Source organism: Pteropus vampyrus, unplaced genomic scaffold, assembly GCF_000151845.1.
Source record: "Pteropus vampyrus isolate Shadow unplaced genomic scaffold, Pvam_2.0 Scaffold61, whole genome shotgun sequence".
In the NCBI taxonomy this organism is placed as follows: Eukaryota; Metazoa; Chordata; class Mammalia; order Chiroptera; family Pteropodidae; genus Pteropus; species Pteropus vampyrus.
In genome coordinates, this window is record NW_011888842.1 from 1,321,078 (window position 1) to 1,344,822 (window position 23,745).

General features: G+C 40.8%; 1 protein-coding gene across 3 annotated transcripts in view; it reads right to left on the reverse strand.

Annotated features, from left to right (window-relative positions):
• Window positions 1–10,826: 10,826 nt before the first annotated feature.
• Window positions 10,827–23,745, reverse strand: part of TNFSF15 (TNF superfamily member 15) — a 19,116-nt gene continuing 6,197 nt past the window's right edge. For 2 of the 3 annotated variants that reach the window (XM_011360959.2, XM_023531094.1), the window contains exons 3-5: window positions 16,938–16,980; window positions 16,059–16,106; window positions 10,827–12,856 (exon numbers count right to left, since the gene is read on the reverse strand). In XM_011360959.2, coding sequence (XP_011359261.1) covers window positions 12,402–12,856; window positions 16,059–16,106; window positions 16,938–16,980 — 546 coding nt within the window. In that variant the 3' untranslated portion in view covers window positions 10,827–12,401. The remainder of the gene's footprint in view (window positions 12,857–16,058; window positions 16,107–16,937; window positions 16,981–23,745) is intronic. The other variant, XM_023531095.1, reaches the window with a different exon arrangement.

Genomic DNA, 23,745 nt, shown 5'->3' on the forward strand with positions numbered 1-23,745 from the left:
TTTATCTTTGTTTTTTTTTTCTTCAGAGCTTAGATTAGTGCTTAGAAATAGATGCTGATGTTAGTTGAATAAGTCTACAATAATTTTGTTGTGTGACCTGGCTAAGGTCACATGGTAGAGCAATGCATAGATCCTACGTCTCTGGTCTCTGTCTGGGCTTTTCTATGCTATAATTCATGGAGCTCAATTTTCTTCTCTCTGTGGTCTTGAACTGGGTACCAGAGTTCCTGCAACATACCTTTGTAGAAAGAAGGCTTAAGTTCTCCGTAAATGACTTCCTCTTCCCTCCTTTATGAAATTGACACCTACACTTGCAATGAAACCACATTTAACCTTTTGGGATTCACTTTGGGGGACTATTGGGGAAGCACAGGGAAATGTCCAGTGTTTTTCAGTACTCTCTTGGCTTCCTTCTTCATTTACCAAAGCAATGGGACATTGCTGTCTGATGAAATCAGGATCTACCTTCCAGTCTTCTTGAATACTCCTAATGATTAGCTTGGTCTTTCTGGAGCAACTGTTTATAGGCTTACATTCTTTTAAGTTGATGCTAAGATATTAATTTCTGTTAATGCCATTCCCTAGGAGTGGCTACAGTAGGAAGTAGGGTTAGAAAATTGAGTCAGTTCAGAAATGTGAACCATGGAAGGAAGAAGGTCTCTGAAAACTGAATTCTATTGCTTATGAGATGTGCATTAATGGCCAATTTTCTTAAGCTCTCTAAGTCTGTTTCTTTATTTATAAAATGGAAATTAGTAATACCCATCTTCTAGGTAAGGTTAAATAAGTTAACAAGGGTAAATATTTCTTCTCTTTTCTTTTCTTCTTTTCCCTTCACTTCCTTTCTCTTCCTTCCTTTCTTCCTATCTTCCTTCCTGCCTTCCTTCTTTTATTTCTTCCTTCTTTTTCCCCCAGGGTAAAAAGGAGCAGTATATTTTGTTACAGTGTTTAAAAGTACTTCAAAAAAAAAAAAAAAAAAGAAAGAAAAAAAAAGACCACTTTATTGAGCTATGATTGACTTACAAAAAGCTGTAGAAGAATATGGTTTTTGCAATCAGCCAGACCTCAGTTCAAATCTTGGCTCCCAGCTCATTACCTTTGAGACTTGGAAGAGACACAATACCTCTTCAAGCCTCTGTTTATTCAGCTTTAAAATGGAGGAACAATTCCTGATTGATAAAATTATTGTGAGAATTGAATAAAAATTGAGTGAATGAAAAGTGGCCACCTGAGCCTGTTCTGTGGCAGGTGCTCTGAGGTCCTCTCTTCCAGTTAGTTCTGGATCAATCCTAAGACAAGCTCTGGAATTAGCTGCCTGGTTGGTCAACCTACCTTTCTTTCTGACTTCCTCTCCTTTCCTATTGTTTCCTCTTGCTAGTGACGGTTGATTTGGAGTGGGCATGTTGTGGGTGGCATCTGAACTTATATTTCTACAAAAACGTAAATGTTAAAAATCTGTTTTGCAGATTTTTGTTGGAACCTTCCCCTTTCACTTTTCTCAGCCTGCTTCCAGCCCCCACTTAAAGCCTGTTTTGGCTCTGGGCAGGATTCTTGGAGATAAGTAGGGTTGGATAAATCCTATAATATTAATTTTCAATCAGAAATAATTAACAAAAATAATCTTCAATTAGAAATTGGAAGACAGAAGTTAGAAGGAGACTCTACATTTGAAATTATGTTTAATAGTTTGCTCCACAAACATGTATTAGCATCCACTGGAAGCTAGTTCCCAAGAGTGAATAAGGCATCATCTAATGGAGGGAAGACAGACAAGCAGATAATGAACCTGAGATGGGCGAAGGGGGTGGTGGTGTCATGGGAGCTCCTGCACGTGTCATTCAAGGAAGGCTCCACAGAAGAAGTGATGAAAAAGTAAGAGTTCACCATGAAGTAGGAGGGAGCTCAGGCATCCTCCCCAGAGTGAAAAGTAGGCCAAGAAATGTGAAACAGCAGTGCCTTAGCCAGTGGCGCCGAAGCCAGTGTGTACCAGCTTGTTAGAGCTGAATGTTAACTTTTCAAGAATTTTGTGAGCCGATCATTAAACATAGCCATGATTAAAAATTAAATTATGTAAACATATTTAAATAAATTATATTAAAACAAAGGTGATAAATACACCTTATTAATTCCATTTTACTAATATCAATCCTCTTGCGATTATTTATTTTTATTGCACTCGTGTGGTGGAAATATTATATAATGATGTGCTACTGTACACCTCTCAACTTCCCATTCAGTGGCAACACATTGGCTGCTTCAAACTGTTCACAGTGGAAATATTTGCACCACGGATACTGGCAAATGGTGTAAATCAGAGTTTTATTTTGGAGAGCTGATTGTTAAACATTCATTATCACATAGTGGGAGGGGATTCCAGCTGAAGCAGAGAGACTCAGATGCCAAGTTCCGGAGCTTGGATTTCCCCTTGAAGGAGATAGGAAGCTATTAGAGCATTTTGAAGCAGAGCTGTATGGCCCAGTTTTTTTTATAGCAAGACCACGTGGCTGCTGTGCAGTGGATGGATTAGAGTTAACTTCTCTTGGAGTAAGGAGCCCAGTGAGGGAGCCATTATAATAAAAAAGAAAAGATGGGGTCAATGTTAGTGAGTGATTAAATGTCTGGGTAATGGAGAGTACCTATCTAAGATGGCCCTTGGTTCTGCCTCTGGACACTTGGTGGAAGATGATAATGCCTCTCATGTGATAGTGCCCATGAATATATGAACAGGGAGGATGCCCTGGAGACATGAGAATGTCCCAGTGCATCGGGCCCTTACTACTCTGCTCCTGCTTGCGTCAAATCCACAAGCATTTGGGATTTACTTTTGCCATGTGTACTCCAAGAGTGGGGCATCTCTAATCATTTAACCCATGAACTGTATCCTCTGGGACCGAGAACACAGTACTGGGGTCAGTTGGACATGGCTCTTTTTAGTCTTATAAATCTTTAGGCATGATGGTTTCTTCTCTGAGTCTCAGTTTACTTCTCTACAAAATGGATATTGTCATCCAGACCCTATTCTCCTCCCCATGGAACTCTTGGGAGAATAGATACAGACTAGTAATTTTTTCTTATGGTGTCAGATTGTGTTTTCTAGTAGAAGGATGAAAACTGGGCTAATTCCCTGGTACAGAGGGAAGAAAAATGCAACTGGGTGTCATTGCTGGAAATTAACAGGAAGTGCCAAGAAAGATTCTGGATCCCTATGCAGTGGCTGCAGGAGAAATGTTTCCCACTGGAAAGTTTGGAGTGGGGTTCTAGGGATTGGCGGGGTGGTTGTCACCAGTCATGTCAGAGGAGTCCAAGGTGCAATTCATTTGCTTTTGGTTCGTGGGCAGCTGGCAGCTGGCCAGTACTCAGTCATCTAATTCTTTGCCCTTGAAGGTTCTAATAATTAGCAATACCTGCTGAATGAATCACACTTGCTATCAGTAATTGTGTTGTGGAGTCACAAGTCCAAATGTTAATGAAATCAAACACACTGAATCACTCATGTAAAATAGGAGTACCCTTTGTTCTCTGTCTTCACATCCTGTTTGTTTCCTTGAGATTACTTATCACAATGTGTTTTTATTAATTACATTATTGTACCCCTCACAATTTCAAGTCGATAGTGCAGAAACTTGGTGAAGCCAAACCATGTTTATTTTACTCACTCAACCCAGGAGGAGCCTGATATATTGAGGGTGCTTATCAAATATCAGTTGAACGAGCAAATAATCAAGTCCCCAGCCCATCATTTACTCTACCCCATTTTGTTGTGATTTATGATTTCCATAATTTGGTTTTGCTTTCTTAAATGGAACAGAAAAGAAATACAGGAAACGGAATTTCTAGTTCACTTTCTGACAGAATGACAACTGCCATTTATTGAGTACTGACCTGGGGCCATGCACTGTCATGGGTATTATTTCATTTTATCCTCACAAGAACACCATAAGGCATGTACCACTATCATTCCCATTTCACAGATGAGGAAGGCGATGCTCAGCTAGACTAACTCAGCTGTGAGAGGTCTCACAGATGGAGTGTAGCTGAGCGGAGAACGTAACAGAGCTGTCCAGCTTCAATGCTTTGCTCTTTGCTTCATATGCCAGTGTTTCAGAAATTCTGGTTCTGAACTCTGGCTGCACTTTCGACCTACCTGGCAGTTTAAAAAAAAGTACAGTTGCTCATCTTCCATGATTGGAGATTCTGACTTAATTAATCTGGGGTATGACCTGGGAATCAGGTTTTTAAATTTGTCTCCATCCCTTACTTCCGCCAATGTGTAGTCAAAATTGAGAATTATTGTCCTGAAAAACATGAGATAAACATAGAGCTAGTCAAGCAGGTTTGCTTGGGGGAGGCACCAGGTAAGGCCCCCTGGGAAAGGCCTTGATGATAGTGCATCAGGGCCCCTGGGATGAATGCATAGCCCGGAGAGGAGAAGGCTCTGGGTAGGAGGTCCCCTTAAAAAGCAAGACCTGAACTTACTCATCTGTAATATAGGGATGACGACAATTCTGGCATTGCTTAGCTGGGCTCATAGAGTCTTAGGGCTGGAAGTGATCTCAGAGGTCCTCTTTGAGGCCCAAAGAAGTCAGGCAACTTACCCAAGAGTACACAATGAGAAAGAGACAGAGATATGGGCAAAGTGGAGAATCAGAACAGGACAGTGAACAAGAGATTGGAATTTGACTGACTGATGGGTCCAAGTCTAGATTTAACACTTTAGCTCTGTGGCTCTGGGCAAATCACTGTACCTCACTGAGCTTCAGATTCCTCATCTGCAAAATAGCCATTATGGTAGTAGTATGTACAGTCCTGGTTTTTGTGATGCTGATAGTAAATAGTGTTTGCAAAGTGCATAGTATTGTGCTTAACGCAGGGTAGGTGCTCACGTCTTCCTGTGATTGAAAAAAGCAGAATAGAGACTAGAGACAAAGGCAAAATGGGGCTCTAGAGGCCACCTCGCATGGGTGATGACATTGCAGAGGACCCTGGGGCCAGTAGAGAAAAGACCCAAATGATCCTGTGGTAGGGAGCTGGGGATGGTGTGAGGGCTGAGTGTGGCGGAGTTAGGGCACTCAGCTTGGTTAAGGCTGCACAGTGCCAGTGCCGGCATTACAGGTCCCAGGGATGGGACAGCAAGTGGGACCTGGCATTCAGGAAAGGAGGGAATCCTTGGATCCCTACTTGAGTTAGTGTGGCTGTTCCATTGATGGTTACTGCACTAAATGAAAGACGTGGTCACCTTTTGAGGATTTGGAGGGCCATTCCTGGGAACGCCAACCTCTCTGAGCAAAGATGTGTTCTACTAACTTGGAGCTAGGAAATCAGGCTCTGAGGATTAAATGAGATATTGCAGGTGAAGTACGTAGTGCTCTAAGTGCCCAATAAATGTTAGCCCAGTAAATGTTATTTACTTCTAACAGTAAACTCTGAGAGGTGGGCACTTTTATCCTGTCTGGGTTTGAATCTGGCTTAGCTGAGTAATTATGGGCAAGTGGACTTAATCTCTTAAACCTCATTTCCCTCATCTGTATAATGAGATGACAATGCCAATCTCATAACATTTTGGAATAAGATGAACTATATGAAGAGTTGAGCTCAAAGCTTGACGTCACATAGAAAGACAAGAAATGCCTACTGTAAGCTTTGGTGTGAAAACCCAACATTAGCCTATGAGGATGCCACCCTGGATACATGGAATGGTGAGTGGGCTGCCAAGACCTGTGAAAGTCACAGGGCCAGTTAAGCAGAGCGGGAAAGAAGAGAACAGTCAAAGGGGAACAGCATTCACCAACCTTGGAGTTTACATCTTGATTCCAGTTACCTTTCTACTTCCTATACTGATGGGGTGAAAAGTCCCCATGTGCCAGTTGGAGAGCTTTGCAGCATGAGGTAGACGGGGGAATTTTGCTTTTTCTTGGAGAAACTCTCTTCTCTCCCCCTTTCCTATACCTGAAAGAGGGAAGCTCATTTGAAAGCCAAACATAGAATTGTGAAGACCTATTTCTAAACTGCAGATGCAAGGGACTTTAGCTCACTTCATCCACCTCTGCTCCTGATTCTCAGAGGAGGAATTTGAGATCTATAAACAGAAAGTGGTTGGCCTAAGGGCTCAGAATTTGCCAGCTGGCCGACCTGGACCTGAAACACAGGTCTGCTGACTCTAGGTCCACTGTGTTTTCTACTGTTCCATCCTGGAGCATTATCATTCTTGATGATGATGATGATGATGATGATGATGATGGTTATTATTATTTTGGTGTGTTTGTGTGTGTGAGTGAGAGCAATATAAACAGGGTTGGTATTCAAAATATCTAACAACCAGTATGCCATAAGCATCAGCCAGTCAGAATCATGTCTAACAAATCAGAATAGACACTGCCCCAGGGCATCTCTGATTGGACACTGGATGTTCACTATGGACAACTGGGCAAATATCAGGAGTAACGGTTAGTTTTATCTTCCTGCTTCAGAGTTCCTAGGAATGGGAGAGTCTTTCTGAGAATTGATTGAAAAGTTGTCTTTAGTGAGCTAGATTAGATGAACAGTAGTTTTCATCTAGAGAACCAGCATTGTGAGTTTTGTATATATTTGGCTTTTAATAAATTTAGGGTAAATAATTCATTTCTCTCCATAAGTATAAAAAAATGTTTGTTTTTATCACCCCTAGGAGTGAGTGCAAGCTAAATGTAGGAAATGATTTTGGAAAGACATAAATATATTTGCAGATTACCCATTGGGAGGGGGAATTTTTGAGACTGGTGTTTTGGAGGAGAGCCTTACCCTCTTCTCTCTTAATCTATGTCTGATTTTACTTAACAACTGTTAGATGGAAACAATTGACATTCTACTTGACCATTTTTGACCCACAGAAATGTAACTCAAGAAGGTTCAATCTAATATTGGCTGAACAACAATAGTGACTCCAGCTACTATTCTGGAAAATGGAGAGAGATGGATGGATTGAACCCTTTTGATTCCTGCTGGTTGCTGTTTTCGTGAGAGGCAGCAGGGTGCAGTGTCAGATGTGGGTCCAAGTCTGGCTCCAACATATACTAACTTGGCTCTCTCTGGCCTCTCTGGATATGAGTTTAGGCCACTTAACCAGAGTCTCCAATTTCATAAAAGGAACTCAGTAGATTCCCTTCTTCTCTCCCTTTCCCTCCTCATTTGACCAGTGGCACAATCTATGGGTTTTCTCAGTCAATTTGTTATAAGATTTATTATAACCTGTGAAAACTGGCTGCCATTTGGCACTGAAGTACACAAAGAACTAGATGCATTTTTAAAACCCCAAGAGGTTATTCAGAGACCTTAAATTAACAGATTAACAAAAGATTGACCAAATTTTTAAAATTCCATGGCTTTCTATGCAAATTTATTAAATTACATCTATTAAATACATTAATACATACAACATTTCATTCACAGAGATTGGAACTGACACAGTAGTGCCTGAAGACATGAGCTGTGTACCAGTGAAGTACATATCCAACAACATACAATATGCAATTTACCTTGGGATTATGACGTTTTAACATAAAACATAAAATCAATGAAAGCATATGGGGCTTATCACTAAAACCACATAAACACCTACATTTGTTCAATCTCTACACCCCTGAAACAAAAGAGGGGAAAGTTACATATTTTAATGACTTTAAGAATAAAATCATTTGATTAAATTCAGCTACTTTATTTACTTGAAACTGTGTGTCTCCTTCCTCGCGAGTATATGCACCAGGAGAGTGCGGCTTGCCTGTTGTGTTCCCTCTTGTTTTGGCTCTCCAACCTCTAGATAAGTTCTGTCAGGTGACAGATGCTCAAAAATAACTGATTCATGAATGAAATAGAAAGACTGATGGGCTAGGAGTCAGGAGATATGAATTTTAGTCTCAACACTACTACTAGTTACTGTCTGGTATTGGGCCATTTGTGTCATCTTTCTGAACTTGGGTTTCTTCATCCTTAAATGATGTAACTTGGAGAGATAAACTCTACAGATCCCTTTCACTCTAAAATTCCATGACATTCTCTATTGGCCAAGATCTCAGAGTTACTTTGTGTTGGACATTCTCTGAACAAGTGGGAAATGGCATTCACTCCTAGCTCGGAAGCCACTGAACTCTTGACAAGGCCTCCCAGGTTCTTAACGATCAAATAGAACACACAGAAGTTAAGTAAAAAATGACATAATCACAGATTTGGAAAAGACCCCAGATATCCTTTGGCTCAATCCTTCATACTTCAATGAAGGAATGTCTTCTATAAAACCCTTGAGATAAGCCCTTTGCTAGAATATCTCCAGGGACTGAGAAATCACTGAGGACATTCTATTTTGGGGTGGAAAGTTTCTTTGAGTATCAACCCAGAAATGGTGACCCTTTAACTGCAACTCATTAGCCCTAGCTCCTTCCTCCAGGGAGACATGGAATAAGTCTCCTCTCCCCTTCTACATCATCCCATAGGCATTTGATAAAACTTCTCATGTCTTCTTCCAATTTCTCATCCAGTTATTAAAATGAATACTATTTGCTAAGAGCAGAGGGTAATCGGATGAGCCTAGCATTATAATTCAGGAAGATGGTATCCTAGCTCTAGATCTGCCATTAACTCTTTGTGTGGCCCTGAGCAAGTAACTTTCATCTGAGCTGGTATGGTATATTCTTCTTAAAATGAGGTGATGAAAGGGATAGGAGCAAATATGTCTCAGAGCTTGGGAAATTGTAAATATGGTTGGAGTGGGGCAGGGCACAGATGTGAGTGTCCTAACCCATACTCTCTCACCACCGGAGCAAAAGAATTCAGGAGTTAACAGTCCACTGAATTCTCATCAGGCCCAGCTGCCAATATGATGCAATAGCTGTTAATAGCCAGGATAGTGATACACACTTAAAAAAAAATTGGCTAAAAACGACAAAACACTTCCAGGGTTCTGGGCCCTAAGAGAGCAAGAAATCTTGAGGCAAGAGACTTCTGCACATGTTTTGCAAGGTGCAGAATGTAAACCACCCTGTCCTGAAGGATTAATCCCTAATGTCATAATCATGGAAATACGATTGAGAAAGGACTTGGAAAATACCTTGTGAGAGAATGTTGGCAATGACCATGCCTCATGCACAGTGAGCTAGCTGAACTTTTATAACCCAGAGAGGTTATTGACGAACACCGAGGTGGAATTTCCTCTAGGTTGACATTGCTTAGATTGAAATGGAGCCAAGGGCTCTGACGTGCCCTGCTATTGAACCGAACCAGATATTTTTCAGCATACCCTTTCATATTGTATTGAACCTTAATTTAAAAATTTAGAAATTATAGTAGGTTAAGCAATTCTGTTCTATCAAGTAGGTCTAAACCATACTAGGGTCAAAATACTAGTGACATGTATTTTCATTATGGTTCCTGTATTTACCAAGAGACACAGGCTCTTCAGTGCACCTCTGGGTCATCCATAAAGTTCTAATATTATTTTCAAGAGTATTGCTGGCCAAACTTGAGTCCAGCAGATAATAACCTGTGTCCACATTTGGCTTAATAATGGATTCCACTATAGAAACAGTATCTTTATTTTCTCCTCTTTTATTTATAAAAAAACTATCCTTGGGTAGCTTTTTAAAAAGTCACTTAGAATAAACCATTTTGTTAATGATCATCCCTCATCAAATGGCACCCATTTTCATAGTGAGAAAATATCCATGTGCCTAAAGTTAGCTAATTAATTAGCTAACATAACTAAAGTAAATTAAAGAATCTGCAGACAATGGAGGTGCTGAGCAGTTAGAATAAACACATCTGAGACTAAAATAATTTATCTTTGTGTCCCCAGGTTGAGTAGGTACTCAGTAAATATTTGTGGAATTGATTTGAATTTGGCCTTTTGAGAGACATTGAACCAGTAAAGCATTTTCCCCTAAATTTACTATTTTCTAAAGCATGCTTTTGCTTCCCTTGCAAACCTTTGAATTCATTCCCTTTACTCCTTTTTAGAAGTCTACCACATGTTCTTAAAAAGCATTCTTCCACTTCATTTTAAGAACTAGAGCATGAATATTTGCCATGGAGATAATACCTAGGAATCAGAAGTTCTGACTTGAGTCCTACTAGGAATGTTTGACTGGGCCTTTCCAAACAGTAAAAGATGTGTTATAGAGAATTTAACAAATTCAGCAGTGAAAACTTGAGCACAATACATTCTTCAATAAACAAGCTTATGACAGGAGCAAAATAAATATGTGAGAGGATTTTCCAATGCTTCCAGTGTTTTAGGATAGTAGGAAATACCAGTTTCTTGAATAAACTTCCAAATCCACCAGATCGTCTATGGAACAGTTGGTAGACACTTGGCACAAAAATCCTTTTAGTGGAGAAGATGGGCAGGCCACTCTGGCCTCTACTATGCAAATCCTTTCCTGTATCCCAACTTGCTTGGTGCTCTCATGCAGATGCAGAAAGAGCATTTTATTTTCTTAATGAGTCATTAGTTATGATCATGGAGCCAGTCGAGGGTCACTGATAAAACATTGCTGATCTACCAAAAAATATTCTTCTAGGAGTTGGTCAGTCCGTGGAGAAAACACTCTCTTCTCAAGCTGGTTTTGTAGTTACTGAGAAACCTTTCCTTTCTGCTTTAAGTAAAGGGTATTTCCTCCAACTGAGATGCCCTTTTCTGAGGCTGTCTCTTGCCCGCCCACCCTCTTTCAGAACTGGCTCAGGCTTCACTTCCTTCATGCAGACTCTTCTGAACCAGGTGGAGGAGACCACACCCTCCTCTGTGCTCCCACTGAGCGCTGTGCTTCCTGTTTGGAGAAGCTGAAGGCTTTAGAGGCTTACTCTCCAAACTGAGCAACTGGAAATTTTTATTTAATTCTAACAACAAATACTGATCACATACCGCTACACCAATCACTGTGCTCAAGAGCCCCATCACACACCTCTGGTCTCTATATCCTCCAGGATACAAGGGGAAGAATGATTTCAGTGCCAAGTCTGCTTTCAGACCCATCTGTGAGGTCTCCTAGGGTGCTGAAGGTCACTCCGCATGTCACACTGACATGCTTGCAGACTTCACAGAATGCTCAAAGTTAATATGTTTTATGCCCATGAACGCATTTGATCCTGGGAAACAAATTAGTGGATTCCTGCTTTACAGACAAGTCAACAGAGGCTAAGAGAGCAGAAATGCTCTTTTCATCCTTGACATATTAATACAGGAAAATCATACAGGTTAGAGGATTGAAGCACAGGAGGGAACTTCTCAATGTCCAGCCTCTCCCTCTAGGGAAGCAGCCTCAGCTGAACTGATTAGCTAATCCTACATTTAAATCCTGTGGACTACATTAAGAGAAAAATATCCATATAACATTCTGCATATAAAGTTGTAAATAAAACCTCAAAGTACATTTAGGTTAACTTTTCCACTTGGTGATTGGTTTTTTTTTTTCCCTTAGAGAATAAGTCCATTGTCTCCTGGCATCAATCAAGGGTGTTGAACAGTTGGTCTAGTTAGCTAGAAATCTGTCTTCAGTCTTCTCAAGTGACCCAACCAGATGGATATCTGACACAGTCAGGAGCGTTCCAGAAACCCTACGTAACACTGTCAGAAGAAATTTATTTTTAGGACTCGAAGTTAGTCCTTGGTGTACGTTAAGACATATTTGACCAGGAGCCATCTGGTGATGTTAATGTAAATTTTGACTAGAGTCTGCCTTATTCTTCATGGTGTCTTCTAGGTTACGGTTGTGCCCAGAAGGTAAGTGCTCAAGAAAACTGGTGAATGCTATTGTAGTTTTGATATGCCTGTGGGACTCATACTTACTTGTTTTGACTCTTGTCTACATAATAAAGTGTAAGGTAGTTTTTATCATTTGCCATAGATAGCATGAAAACTAGCTTTTTTTTTTGGAGAGCATTCATGAAAATACCAGCTTTAAATTTTTTTTTTTTTTAGGCAAGGCATTAAAGTCCGTGTTTGGGGAAACCGATCAGAGATTTCTCCTCTAAAAGGTTTACACTGTTTTCTGTGGCTTTGGATTTTATTCAAGACTTTTGCACTGAAGAAAATGCTTCATAATTGAATCGAACGACAACTGGGCCCACTGGTGTAGTAGAAAGGTGTGGATATGTTTTGAGTAGATCTCATCCTTTCATTTGGTGACCAGTGTTTAAAAGTTTAGAAACTCATCACTTCTAAGCAACTACAATAGTATGTCTGCTTTCTTCTGCCTTTTTCCAGTTAGTATTCTCATCAGTAATGCATTTAAAGTATGAACTCTTGGGCCCTAAATTTCATAGCTAAACCACTCTCTCTCTGGAATGCTCCAAGAAAACCCCGGCTATAATTATATATAAATGAGGAAAAGTAGGTACTAGGAGGAAAGGACCTTCACACAATGATGTCTGCCTTGCCCCTATAGCAAGAAGGCTCCGAAGAAGGTCTTGTCTTCTTTTGTGTAATCCACCAAAGAGATGTCACTGACGTTTACCATCAGCTTGTCCCCTTCTTGCAAGGAGAACATGGCCCCTAGGTAGATGGGTTGGAACCAGTTGCTACCTCTTTCACACACTGTCTTGGTCCCCATTAGGAGCTGGGTGGGGTCAGGGTAGCTGTCCGTTACCTTGGTGATGACTACGATGATGACGTCTGGTCTGTTCAGTCTGTGCCCTTGGCTGATCTCACCACACTTAGATGTGGTGCCTCGGAATGTGACCTGGGAGTAAACGAAGTAGTCTCCCGACTCTGGGATCACAAGGAATTTATTGGTGTAGTTCATTCGGTTCTTAGTGAAGGCCAAGCCAAGTTCATGTTCCCAGTGCAGAGCTGGAAATTGATTTTTTAAAGGCTGTGTGGGAGTTTGTCTCACAACTGCAAAGACAAGAGAGAGATTTATTTTGTTTGTGTTAGAACCTGAGGACTTTGCAAAGAGTGTCTCATATCATTTTTAAAGAGTAAAGTGATGAACTAAAACCCATAGCTAACAAGCTGTTGGAGGAGGAACGAGTGTGGATGTGTGTGTGGATAATTATTCAGAGAGTAACATCTTAGGCTGGTGACCTGAGGCAACTTACTTTGCCACTCTGAGCCTGAGTTTTCTTACTTGACAATTAAAAATTTTACCTGATCCCTGTGATCCTGGAAAACAATGAAAGTTAAGAAATCTCCTCACTCTTCCGTTTTGTAAAACGGCTTACTATCAAAAAGTACTCTTCCCCAAATGACTTAGATAAGATTGGGGAATCCCACCCCTTCCCCCCTTGTTTACCTAGGACAAGTCCAGACATCAAACCCTCCACTTTCCCATTCTTTGCCTCATAGATGATTAACCAAACTCTTTTATCCTTACTAATTCATCAAAAACAAAATGCTCATTAACCAAACTGATGAAGCTTCTCTCCTTCCTCCAGGACTCCCAAACTTTGGCCCACCCTCAGCCTGAGCCAGTATAGTCTCTCCCAATAATAGGCTGGCCTCTAAAATATCCTCTGCTCCTATCATGACAACCTTTCTCCCTGCATCCCTACACTTGGTTCTTTCTAGCTTCGTGTACTCCTCTCTATAAAAGAAAAATCCTTTTAGCCTAACTCTTGAGACATTTGCAGACTTTATGATTAGGGGCTCTCCCTATTGAAATTGACCTCTCCATTCTGCAATAGTCCCTTCCCTACACCTCTTCCCCATCCTGCAATAATCCTTTTGCATAAACTCTCACCTTACTCTGTCAGGATTTGTTTTTTATTTGACGTTCCCTCCTCTTTTTTTTTTTTTTTTAAAAAGGAGATAATAATATCTGTGGAAAGGATTAGAAGACATGGTATGTATAAAATCCCTATTTATTAGGAATATTATCTAAACTACATTCACTTTTACTAGGCTTTTTGCTTCAGACATGCTGTGCTACAAAGAGAGGGCATTTCATAGAGAGTCAGGTGTTTCTTGTCACTCCCTTTTAACATCGTGGTCCAAGACCCCATGAAACCCAGGCAGTAATTAATAAAAAATCAACGTGCAGGGTAAATATTGGAACCAGAGATCCAGAACATTTTTGAAATCTTTCTTCCACATTGACAGGGACTAAATATAAGCCAATGTAATTGACTCGTGGAGTAACAGGGACAGGGCTCTCAGCAACTAAGGCCCTGTTCCAATTCTGACTCTACAACATGTTAGGTTATTAATCAGCTTCTCCTCTTTGTCTCAATTTTCTGTCTGTGAACTGGAAATAAATCTCCCTCACAGTACTGTTCTGAAGATCATGTTAATGAAAAAGACATGGATATTTTTATCATGATAGCCGGATACAGCATTACTTAATACATATTTATTTTCTTTCCTCAATTAAATTAGCATCTTTCATTTTGACAGATTAAAAAAAAGCCTAATTTATTTTATATATATTTATATTTTCTTATGTTTTCATTATTTACACATATACATTTTATAGAACACGTGAATGCATGCTTTCATGAAGAATGTCTATAGCACGAAAATGAATAGAATCAAACCATTATTTTAAATAAGATAATCTGCAATAAAACTAATAATTTTTAGGAAAAATGAAAACACTTTTTTAATTCTGCAACTGCTTTTGAAATCCATAGTAATACCATTGTGTCCTATCGGTCATAGTTTGGGGACAGGTTATGTTTCAAGAAGCACTTAGTTACACCTGGTGGTTGACCAGAAACCTGGTTCCTGGATTTTTCTAAATCATCTTTCCCATTGCCAACTGGATTATTGTTTCTTTTGCAACTACAACACATGTTCAGAATGTGTGTGGTCTTCTCTAGCCCCTGTACTAAGTGGCCTCTGGAGAGCTCTGTTGCTTCTTTGTAAAATCTGTGAAAGGCATTTTTATTAGTCACCCATGATAGTCTCTACTTCTTCTTTATTGGTGATGCAGTAGATGAAAAAAGAAAAACTCTTCCCACATGATACAAAAGCAAAAGTCATTTAGTCTCTAGATAAAGCAAGTTCTGTTTAATTGGCTTGCAATAAGCTGTGTCAACACAGCGGCAAGTAGGAGTTTGGGTAGGAAGTGTGTTGTGATGGAAACAGTGTAGTTCTGAGAGTCAAGCTCAGATCTCACTCTTCTTAGTCATGTGACTTGGAACAAGTGAATTTAGCTGCCCAAGTCTCAGTTTCCTCATGTCATTTGGCTTATATGCAGATTAAATGAACCATAGATGTAAAATGTCTACCACAGTGTCTGGTACATATTAGGAGTTCAATAGAACCTGTATTCCCTTATCAATTTCTACTCCTCCCATTTAATAGAAAATCAGTCTCTCCTATTCTTATAGGCAAGTGGTAAGTGATGGTGACTTGACATATCTCTGGTCCTAATTCTCACGCAAAACTCCCCACAAACAGCTTCCTCTGGATTAAATGTTAAGACAAATGTCTTGTCCAAGGATATCTCCCTGTGGGTTGCAAATTTTCTTATAGTTCAGGAGAGTATGCTTGCTTTTTTAACTCTAGTTTTCCAATGGGGTTTTAACATCTTTCTGCATTGTTTTGCTCATCCTTCGGGAGTCTTAGAGGTATGTACAACTCCAGATATGAGATGACAAAATTTCAACACTAGATTTGGGGAGCTGGCCAATTGGTGATATTATGAGATTGCTCTCAATTTCTTCATGTCAGTGGAAATTCTTTGGAAATACCTGCCTGAATGTAAATGTCCAATAACTTCATTTTGAGTAGGATACGGATGGACTCTATAAATTGGCAACTTGGGATTGTTCATTTTTGATCAGATTTTGAATTACGTGAATCTCAGAGTCTAAAGAAAGCCATTTCTGAGTGACTGAGTGTATAATGAAAGAGAGAAACAGTAGTGAAAGGTAGGCGGCTGACAGAATCTGAAAGAAAATACCCAAGAAACCTGGGCGTTTGGATCCCTCAAAGAAGGAAGATATCTGAAAACCCTTAACTGAGGAGAGGAGTTTCTTATCAAAGGGTGTGGTTTCCAGTTTGAAGCTACTAGAGTAAGTTTTGGCAAACATGCTGAAAGAAAACTCAGGCCCATGACCCATGGTCTCCTGGAAAACACTCTAAGGAGAATTACCTGTCAGATGTGCCCTTGGCTTATCACCACCAGCGCCAGGAGGTACGTCTGTAATGAAGGAGAAAAAGCTTTCTATGAGTAAGAGGGTGACTGGAGTGAAGATAACATTTGAGGCATTGAATAAATCTTGGCCCCATGACTTTGGACAGGTTATCTAACCTGAGACTCTTCTTTTGTTATTTCTAAGATGGGCGCATCAATTCCTACCATGGATGGAGAGTGCTTAGGATGTATCCTGGCATATGGTCAGTGCTCAGTAAAGCTCATCTTGCCTTTGCTTTCCTCCTGTGGGAACTAACTGGCCTTTTGCCATCTCATTGGTCCTTTAACTATACCCACTGAGGCAGCTAGATGACCTGGACAAACGGGGTAGAAACTACTTTATAGCTATATGACCTTGATAGGTCCCTTTTCCTTTCTGGTTCTCTGTTTCTCTATCAGTTCTCCAGAAATCCTCAGAATTTCCCTTTGGCTCTTAGAGATGATTATATTGGATGAGTGTGTTCTAACTGCAGAGATAAAGATGATGTTGATGATAAAAAGGAAAAATCATTGCATACTTTTGATTTGCTAGGCATTGTTCTAATACCTTTATAGGAATTAACTAATTTAATCTAAACGACCCCTGGGAGGCAGTTACTGTTATAACCATTTTTCTAGGTGAGTAAACTGAGACAGAGACCCAGGAAATTATTTTCCCAAAGGTCATCAATTCCACAGGCCATGCACTTGGCCGTGGCACCATTTTACCTTCTTAGCAGCTAAGCAGGCCCCTCACTTCTCCTCTGGGTTTGCATTCCTCTGAACTGCCTACGTACCAGAACTACTAGATATATTCTTGTTCCCCATAAAAAAGGCATCAAATAAGAACATACTTACAAGCTCGCTGATGTGAAGGTCCAAACTCCTGTCCTTTTGGAGTCTATTGGGAAAGAAAGATATGGTTTAGACCATCTTTTGACCCCAACACCCACACAGCTGCCCGCAGTATGGATATAATTCAGATGCTGCTGCTACCTAGCCTGGGTACTCTGGAATGAGGGAAATGCGAATGAAAATATTTGTTGGTTGATGGGAATCCTGCACCAAGCTCTCCCCTTTCCTCCTGCAGAACCCTGGTGACCTTTTCCTCTGTTATGCTTGTCTCTGAAGCTCAGCTTTAAGTTTCTGTCCTGAGAGCTTTTCCTGTTCCATTCTAGGGCACTCCAACATCTTGTCATTGCTTCTATTATTTGAACAAACAGTGGCCCTTGCTTTATTTTCTTTTTTTCACCACAGTTTAAAAATTGGAACTATTGTTTAGAAAATGATATAAAAAAGAAGTAATGACTATATTCTCCTTCTCATCATCCTCTACAATCCTTCCTTGTTTCCTTGCAATACATGATGAGTTTTTCTTCATTGCAATCCTAGTTTGTGAGCCATTTCAGATACACATGGGAATGAAAAAAATAACAGCTTTGGAGGGAGTCAGACCTGGACTTGAATCCATTCCACCATTTATTAACAATATGATCTTGAGCAAGACACTTTTCTCCTCTGAACTTTGGTGTCCTTGTTTATTAAATAGGAATAATAACATCTGTAGCCCTAGATAACTCCCAGGTTTGAGATGAAGATTAACTCAGAATATGTGAGTCAGTACAGAGAATGTATGGAAACTGAAGGAACCATGATATACATGCCTGAATAGAAAGCTCAGGAGTAACACTAAGCTCTTAGCTTAGGAATAAAATCACCATTTTACACTTTACAATATTTCCAAATAACCTTCTCTGAAATGATTTTGACTCAACTGAGTCCTTTGATTTGGTTCTCATAACTGCTCAGTCCCCACAGTGATCCTCGCCGTCACCATGGACACTTGATCAGTTTTACATCTTAAAACCCATATATGTGTGTGTGAGTGTGCTTGTGAATGAGCAATTGTGTGTCTGTGTGACTTTAAGAGAAGACAGCTCCATCCGTAGGAAAGAGTGGTTCTGTATCTGTGTATATACACGTGTCTGTGATGTGGTGGTGTGTGCACAGATGTCTCTATGTGCATATGTGTGGCCATGTGGATGTGGTTGTGCCATTTCCAAGTCTAGGTCTACGAACAGTTCTGTGATAACAGTGATTTTGTTAGAACCCACACAGTCAGGCTCTTTTTACATCCAAGCCACATTACCTAACCTAACCTAAGCTCTCTTGAGGGCAAAGATCTTGTCTTTGATTGATGAACTGACTTCATAGTCTCTCCAGTTCCCTTTTCTCTGCTTCCTAATTCTGTTAATGGTGCCACTACTGCTTCCCCTCAGTTACCAGGCTTAAATTTGCTTTTCTTCTTTCATAAACCTAAACTGTCATTTCTATTTTGCAGTTTTTGTCTTTTGTGCCACCACTCTAGGTCTCAGCATGCTGCTCTCCTGGATCCTCCAAGAATCTCCTAAGAGATCTCTTCTGCATCCATTCTCTCCTTTTCTCTAATCCATCTCTTTTTCTAAAGTGTCACTTTATTGAGACATTTATCTTGGCATTCAAAGTCCTAATTTAACATCCCCATCCCAGAGGTGGGGGCATCAGGAGAAATTACTTCTGAACTGAGTTTTACAAGTCCCGTAGATATTAGCCAGGTGATTAAAGGTAATGGCCATTTTTCAGAAAAGGCTAACAACTTGTGCAAGAGTAAGGAGGCCCAATCGAGTGTGGGAGCAGTTGGGAAATTGCAAAGATTTCTGCTGCCAGATAACTATATTACATACATTTAGCATAGGGTCATGAGTACAGTGGTCTTTGAAAAGCTAAACCCAATTAATGTGACTATTTGTCCAGCATCGATAACTTTGATGGGTTTGGAAGGAGGAGAAGGAGCCTAGAAATGAACTTACTTAACAAAGTATCCTGTTTCCTTACTTGCCATGCCAGTGGCAGAGCTGATGAAGAATTGGTCCTTTGGTAAGGCAGAAAGCTGAAGGCGGGGTTCTCAAAGAAAATAGGGAAGGGGGCGTTTGGTTACATCCCCTTGTGTAGAGAATGGTACCTTCCCTGGTTGGCCTTCTCTGCTTTACTCATTCTGCTGAGAAATCTTAACCATTCTGCTTATTTTTGGTGAAGAAGACACTCAGCTAAGAGTTTAGAGTGCTCCTTTTGGCTCACAGTCCCTTTGTCATCAACATGTATTTGGGAGTTTCAGTATCTTTCCCTATTTGCTCTGCTGGGTTTCTATGACTTGGGCACACCTTTTATTTCCGATTATGAAAGGATATGTATGGATTTTAGTGGCCTCAGAATGCCACTAAACATCTGGAGGCTGCAATAGTGCCAGCTGGCAGGTGTTGAAGAACACAACATTCTCAGAGTCCCCAAGACTCTTTTTCCAAGAACAACATCTAAAGCCTTCCATTGCTACTTCTCTTAATAATGATTCTATCATTGGAAGAAGATTATTGCCTCGGGAAGCAGAAATAAATGAAGAGATTTGACAAGAAGAAATAGTAGCTAATTTGGGGAAAGGTTTATGCATTTGAGCTGGCTAAGTGCCTACTTTCCAGATGGTTGCTGAAAACAACAGGCTAATAAAATCTTACTGTCCTCCTACCTTGACTCATTTCCATTGCTTTTGGGTTACTCCAGGGAATATAGGAAACAGTGGCTCCTAAAGGATGCTGGTCCCTGCAACATCGACTTCCAAATTTGTTTAGGCACAGCATTGAAGAGCATCCCAAAAGAATGTGATTTATTCCCCCTTAAATGTCTTCTCAAACCACTGGCTAAGAACCAGGATCCAATTTTATTTCCCTTCCTGAGCATTATCACTCCCTGAAGTGATATTTGTGATATTACTTATTTGTATGTTTATTACTTTTCTCTCTTAGTAGAATTCAAGCTGTATGCAAGCACGTACCTGGCCTATCTTGCTCACCACTATATTCCTAGTGCCTCAGACAGTTGCATGTAAAGCCCTATCTTGTGCACCTTAGCAGATGATGAAATAAAATGGCCTTGGAATAAAACATTCTAGGTTGGCTTTATCCAATTGGAAAAATATGCTGATGCTTGGGCATCAGAAAGATAGGCAGAAAAAAAAAGCAGAAGAAGGAGTAAGGTTCAGCTTCAGTGACTTTAGCCAGAGTTTTGCAATCCAGAAAAACTAAGAAAGAGACCTTTTTATTCGAGAGTACATGCAAACTTTGAGTTTTTGTTTAAATTAACAACAACAAAAAATTATTTTTAATATTAGAGGTAGGTAACTGAAACATTTCTTTTAGAACTGGGGCCTCTGCAGGTTTTCATCCTGCTCTGCTTGGAGCATAGTCATTGCTCCAGAAATGTGTGTTGAAAGTTGCGAGCTTTGGCTGAGTCAGAGCCAGAAAAGGCAACTGCATATGTTCATGGGCATACATGCCTACCACCACCAGCATTTCTTAGACCAAAGCAAGCTGGGGCATTTTGCCCCTTATTTCCTATAAGTCAGAGAATTTTTACTCTCATTTGATTTTCTTTTCTTTTCAATTTTATTTTTTTGATATGTTGATTGGTGATCCCTGACTCAAACTAACCATAACTGATTACTATAGGCATTTTTGAAATGACTCTAATACTTCATATAAAAAAGAAGGATGAAAGAAAGGAGGAGACTACTGTCTAGTGGAGTGCTGGCTGGTGCCAGGTCCTGTGCTGGGTGTTTATGTGTGTTCTTCATGTAATAGTCCAGCTACTCTCAAAGGAGCATCTCACCTTTTTATAGCATTTGTAAGCCAATGATCAAAGAGTAAATGGAGGATTTGGGATCTGAACCTTTAGATCAAGTACAGAGCCTGGCACATATCAGGAACCTCATAAACAGTGGAACATACACAGTAGATGATTGAACCTGAAGCAAGATGGTCTTTGAGGTTCTCTTGCTGGCATTTCCCCAAGAAAAATTCCAGAGTGTATTTAAACTAATGACCTATTTAGCCTTTTTCTCATGTTCCATAGTCACTCTCTAGTATGTTTGTACACAGGAAGACATATCCATTTCTCTCCCTCATAAATTGCACAATTGCAAAGGCCTGAGTGTTTTAGGACTCATAATTTCCCTCCTGGAACAAATAAACAGACATTTGCCTCCTTGACTTTTCCTCTTGCTTCCCTGATTATACTTACAGAGGGATAAAGCCAACCTAGAATGTTTTATTCCAAGGCCATTTTATTTCATCATCTGCTAAGGTGCACCAGATAGGGCTTCACATGCAATATTCAGAGTGGTGAAAAGCAAATAAATGGTGTTTGCCGCAGAACAAATGTGAAACCGCAGCTCTGTTATTTCCTAGTGGTCTGACTTTGGCATGTCACCTAACCTCAGTGAGATTGTTTCTTCATCAATAAAAGTAGATAATGATTCTTTCCTCCCAGGACTATTTCGATGGCTAAGAAAGACCATACACATAAAACGAATATCTAATTCATTTTTCTTCTTTCTTTGGGCTCAATAAATGCTTGGGGTAAGTGCTGTTGGTTCTGTAGAGCTTCTCTTTGGCTTTATCATTTCAGTAACAAACAGAAGCCACTTTTGTGTTTCTTTATGGCCAACAGATTTGGATCATTTAAGAGTTCTGGAAGGCTTCCTCCTTCTCCCCACAGGAGAGGCTTCCTCAGTCCACAGTTTGCTTCTGGACTTCTGCCTTTTCAGAATGCAAAGGGGTTGAGGGAATGGCATGTACACCCCACCCCACACATTTCACAACCCAAGCTAGTTGCTGCTGCCAGCTGCTGGGCCTCGTTAAAGAGACCAGGCTGGAAGAAGATCTCTTGGCAGCCACTGTACTGCTGCAGCCAGGCAGTGTGTGGTCTGTTGAGGACTGTAAGGAACACTGGGTATTGAGCGATGTGTGTGTTTACTTTAAAAGGCGAATGAATGGATCCTGGAATTCCCAGCGGATGTTTGAGATTCACACTCACAGCTCTGCTTGCCCTCCTTTCTTTGCACTTATGCAGTTCACCCCCACTACCTTGTTTCTCTGCCCTTTGCCCACAGCCTGACCTTTGGGCTTCTGTTCCAGGAATGCCGGGACTTCCTGAGGCTACAGTAAAGGCAGCATCACTGAGTGCTCAGTGTTTTGTAATTTACAAAGAACTTATCTCGACTATCTGTTTGTTTCCTCTAGACAACACCCTGAGAAGCAATGCCTCCTATGACATCCCTATTTCCTCTAGACAACACTGAAAGGGGATTATTACTGTCATCATGTCAACCGAGGAAATAGCTCAAGTGAGATAAAAGGGCTCACCCAAGGTGAGCATCTATTTTATGGCAATCGCTTTTTGGATTTCTTCTTGCAGAATTCTTAGCATGATGCTATGAAGACAGCATGTTAACCTCCCCATGTTATTGACAGGAAGCATAAAGCTTAGGGAGGTCACGTACCTTGCGCATCTGTCCATTCTTCTCTCCATCCAGCAGACACTTAATAAGTACTTTCTGTGTGCTAGGTATACCTCGGTGCTCTCAGGGGAGGAAGGGGACTAGCATTTATTGAGTACTTACTATGTGACAGGCACTTTTCAGGGTGTCATTGGTGAATTCTCCTGACCACCTCAGAAGGTGAATAATTTGATAGGCTTATACCTAGAGGCAGACTAGCATAGCAGTTAGGAAGAATGTATATGGTGTGTTTGACCTCAATGTCACACTTTAACTGTATGACTTGCCGTGTAGCTGAACTAGTCTAAGCCTCAGTTTCATCATCTCTAGATGGAGAGAATAGTAATCCTTTCCTCATTGTGCGAGTTCAAGGATTAACTGAGATGATGCCTGTTGTAATAACAGCAACCATGTGTTGCATGTGTTTTTAGGCCAGACAGCACACTAAGGACTTTATAAACATGATCTTATTTACTCTTCTCAAAACCATAAGTATGAAAAGCTTAGAATGGAGTCTGGTCTATAGTACATTATTGTAAGGTCACAACTGTGACGTGGTGGAGCCATGGCTTTCTCTCAAGTCTGTGTAACTGTGAATCCTGAGCCAGCATCACTGTGGGGTCCTGTTCTAGGGGGAGATACGGTGTTCTCAGGAGCATGTGTTTGTGGGGGGTTAGTGGGGTGCAGGGAATAAGGGCCAAGAGCATAGCCGTGATTTTCAGGAAGGAGTGGAAGTGAGATTGGAGGAAACCAGGGAGAACATGGGAGAGAACGTGTGTGGGTGATTCCGGTAGGACCTGGAAGCGAAGGACAGAGATGGGGCACTGGTAGAGTCCTGAGAAACAATGCCTCCTATGACATCCCTGACAATTCATTGCATAATACTGAGTGCCCACTCTGCATCAGGCTTGGGGTCGAGCCAGTGTGGTGCGTTCTGTGATGCCTGGAGCACAGTGTCTGGAGAAGATGGAGGCCTGGCTTCAGGGCGCCTGTGGTTCAGTGGGGTCTGTGGACCAATCTGGAGTACAGTGGAAGCCACTAAGGACCTAAGGAAGGCCCAGGCCATGGTCAAGTGCAGCTAGGTAAAGAAGGGATTTGAATGTAGGTTTAGGGTGCAAGACAGGGTGGAGAACAAGGCACGGAGATAGCTCACAAACATCAGAGACCAAGAAAAGCCTTTCAGTGCCAAAACCTGCTCTCTGGCCTGGTGATGGCAGATTCCAGAGCAGATGGAGAAGTTGTTTTCTATGAGGTAATTTCCATGAGCAGGGAAGTTCCCTAATTACCATTTACTAATCC